A 1730-nucleotide genomic window follows, 5' to 3' on the forward strand; every position below is an offset into this window, starting at 1 on the left:
TGGCCCCGTGGACCCCAGAGCGCTTCCTGGGAGCCCAGAGAAAGGGGATGGTTGTAAAGGCAACTAAGACAGACTCCGGAAGAGGATCAAGCCTTGGATTTGCTCCCCCAGGGCACACGTGCGGAACACTTCTCTGTTATCATCAGTAACAACTGACTGCGCGCCCAGCTGCCGGGCTAAGTAACGTCCATGCACCTTCTCAGGGTCCCCCAGACCGCAGTGCCCACCAGCACGACACCTGTCTCATGATTACTCCCACGAGGCACGAACTGCCAAGGCAAGCTATCAGATCCAGATGTTCGGGACAAGAGCTCACTGAGATTACAACCCTCACAGCAACCATCACCTGCAAGATCTCTTCTCCAGGGCAGTGGGCAGGTCCCTTTTAAGGTTTAGGAGGCCAATAAAGTGATTCTGATAACACTGATAACTCAGGTTTATAGGCGTCATAAAACCCTCACCTCCAGTGAGGCAGGTGTGCCCACTTCCTGGCTGACACACATACGACTAGATAAGCTGCACCATTAGGATCAGATACAGGGCTCCCTGGTTCAAGACCTACAGCCCTCCTCCTTCACGCCTCTCTGACAGTTCTCCAAGCAACCCCCAGGCCTCTCCCTCCTTGGGAAGGTCCTAGGGTGGGGCCACGCAGGGCTAGGGAGCAGCCCCGGCAAATGGCTCCAAATGAAAAAAACCTCTCTTCCATCCAACCTACACTGAGACCAGTGCACACACCACTACCAGTTCCCACCAGTATCAGACAAGATCAACAAACTCCCAACCTTCTACTCATTCGCAGGAGAAGTAAATAATGGTCAGAGCTGACCTACCGAAGCCCTAAGTGTTGAGGTACAAGTCCTGCCACCCCCGCTGGTGGCTGGGACACATGACGGTGGATTCTTGCTTTAAGTGAAGGGGGCGTGGGAAGGGGAGGGGGACGTCCGCTCAGTAGTCAGGTCTGTTTACTAAGACCTCTGAAACGCCCTCTGTTTACCTGTTGCTGCTGCTGCTGCTGGCGCTGGAATCGGGGAGGAAGTGACTTCTGGTACTTGCTGAACTCCTGTGCAGGGGACCCCGCCTCCCTGGCCCCCTCCTCACTGCTGCCGCCCTGAGCCACGGCTGCAGGAGCCGTGGGGGCTTCTTCTGGAAACGTGCCGGGAGCTTCCTGGGCAGAGAACTCGGGGGAGCCTGGAGAACAAATAGCCAGAGAAATGGCCCCAGTGAGCTCACGAAAGCTTGGCCAGACAAACAGCAAACGCCTTTTCTCGTTGGCACTTCCGGTCCCCCGCTAGACTATTCACACCCCGAACCCTGGCGCAATGCTAAATGCTTCACACGCACAAACTCGTGGATTCCCCACATCACCAACGCTTTAGAGAAAAAGGAGGTTTCAAAGGTTAGGTGAACTGTCTGAGGTCACAGCGCCAGCGGTGGAGCTGGGGATTGAGTTCAGATGGGAAAAGTTTCATTAAATAGGACCCCTGTAAAACAAAGCAGCCCCCAGCTCAGCAACGGCCCACACACCCATCCTCGGAACAGCACGACACATCACACCCCAAAGCTGTGACCGGGTGCGTCATTACGCCTCTCCCCGCCCAGTTCTTCACCCGTAACTGCACCTTCCCCACAGTGCGTTTGTGAGAAATCGCGTCAGGTGATCCGCGTGATGGACTCAGACCGGCACCGGACAGGAAGTGCTCCGCGCGATCTCCCATCACCTTCCCTCTGCC

At 56.0% G+C, this 1730-nt stretch overlaps 1 protein-coding gene across 1 annotated transcript in view; it reads right to left on the reverse strand.

The window, feature by feature from the left end:
- The window catches only part of PRRC2B (proline rich coiled-coil 2B), a 61558-nt gene that overhangs the window by 29866 nt on the left and 29962 nt on the right, over nt 1–1730 (reverse strand). Inside the window, 1 exon segment of the mRNA XM_023536559.1 lies at nt 973–1188. Within this exon segment, the coding sequence (XP_023392327.1) occupies nt 973–1188 (216 nt within the window).

Source organism: Pteropus vampyrus, unplaced genomic scaffold (genome assembly GCF_000151845.1).
Source record: "Pteropus vampyrus isolate Shadow unplaced genomic scaffold, Pvam_2.0 Scaffold158, whole genome shotgun sequence".
Lineage (NCBI taxonomy): Eukaryota > Metazoa > Chordata > Mammalia > Chiroptera > Pteropodidae > Pteropus > Pteropus vampyrus.